Source organism: Plasmodium reichenowi, chromosome 4 (assembly GCF_001601855.1).
Source record: "Plasmodium reichenowi strain SY57 chromosome 4, whole genome shotgun sequence".
NCBI lineage: Eukaryota > Apicomplexa > Aconoidasida > Haemosporida > Plasmodiidae > Plasmodium > Plasmodium reichenowi.
Window position 1 is genome coordinate 41,531 of NC_033649.1, and position 1,454 is coordinate 42,984.

At 19.2% G+C, this 1,454-nt stretch overlaps 1 protein-coding gene across 1 annotated transcript; it reads left to right on the forward strand.

Annotated features, from left to right (window-relative positions):
• Positions 1 to 200: 200 nt before the first annotated feature.
• PRSY57_0401100 (ubiquitin specific protease, putative) lies at positions 201 to 1,454 on the forward strand (the record flags this gene model as incomplete). The annotated part of the gene is made up of 1 exon (XM_012905875.2): positions 201 to 1,454. The coding sequence occupies one exon, from the start codon at positions 201 to 203 to the stop codon at positions 1,452 to 1,454; it is 1,254 nt and encodes a 417-aa protein (XP_012761329.2).

Consider the following 1,454-nt stretch of genomic DNA (forward strand, 5'->3'; position numbering starts at 1 on the left):
AAAAAAAAAAAAAAAAAAAAAAAAAAAAAAAAAAAAAAAAAAAAAAGCTACTTTTTAATATATATATATTATTATATATATTTATGTGCTTCATTTATATTTTAATTATGTAAATTTTTTGTACAATGCAAAAGTATAAATATATATATAAATAAAAATAAAAATAAACATATTAAAAGATAAGAAAAAATGAGATAAAAATGAATATGACCGAAAATAACCTTCTCGAGCTACTATCATTAAAAAATTATGATTATTATTTAAAATATTATAACTATGAACATGTTGAAAGAAAACACATTTCGTTTAATAACAGCGGGAATATATGTTACTGTAACGCTTCTTTACAATTAATATTATCTATAAAACCTTTGTGTATCTATTTATTGAAAAAATTAAAAAAAATATCTTTTAATACAAAATCTAAATATAAAGGAGATATATTAAAAACTGTATGTGATTTAATAGAAGAAGTGTATGGGAAAAGCAACTCAGATAATAATAATAATAATAATAATAATAGTAATAATAATAATAATAATAATAGTAATAATAATAATAGTAATAATAATAATAATAGTAATAAATATAAAAGTCATATAATTTGTACAAATAAACATATAAATTTATTAAAAAAAATCAAAAAATATAATAATAATATTATAATTAATGCTCAAAATGATGCACATGAATTTTTATTGATGTTATTAAATTTTATAAATGTGGAATGTAATAGATATTTAAAGATACCAGAAAACTTCGATATAAAATTAAATGATAAAGATAATAAACAAAATGCTGGAGATAAGTATTGGATAAAATATTTATTTAAAGATAACAGTATCGTGACCGACTTATTAGGATTTCAAAATATTTCTAGTATCACATGTATTAATTGTGGACATACCAGATATAGTTTTGAATTTTGTATTGACTTAGGTTTAGAGTTTCAAGAAGAAAATATCAAAAGTACAAATCTTATAGACCTATTAAAAAATAATATTATACAAGAAGAACATTTCTGTTATTTAGATTGTGAAAATTGTAAATTAAAAAAAACAAGTCGAGTTAAAAAAGGAATATATAGATTGCCAAACTTGTATATGATTATTTATATTAAAAGATTTAAATGGATTTATGATCAACGTACAAATTATTATAATAATAAAATCAAAAAAATTGATACCACTGTTTTGTTACCATTAGATGGTATTATTGATTTTACGTCCTTTTCACATATGTCAACTCATAAATCATTAATTAATTCGAAATATATTATAGAAAGTATTATATGTCATACAGGAAATTGTTATAATGGTCATTATACATGTATTGTTAAATATAGTGATGGATTTTATAAATGTAACGATGAAAAAATTAGGAAGATAAACAATCCATACAGCTCAGAAAATATTAACGACATATATTTGTTGTTACTCAGGCGCTTACCCTAA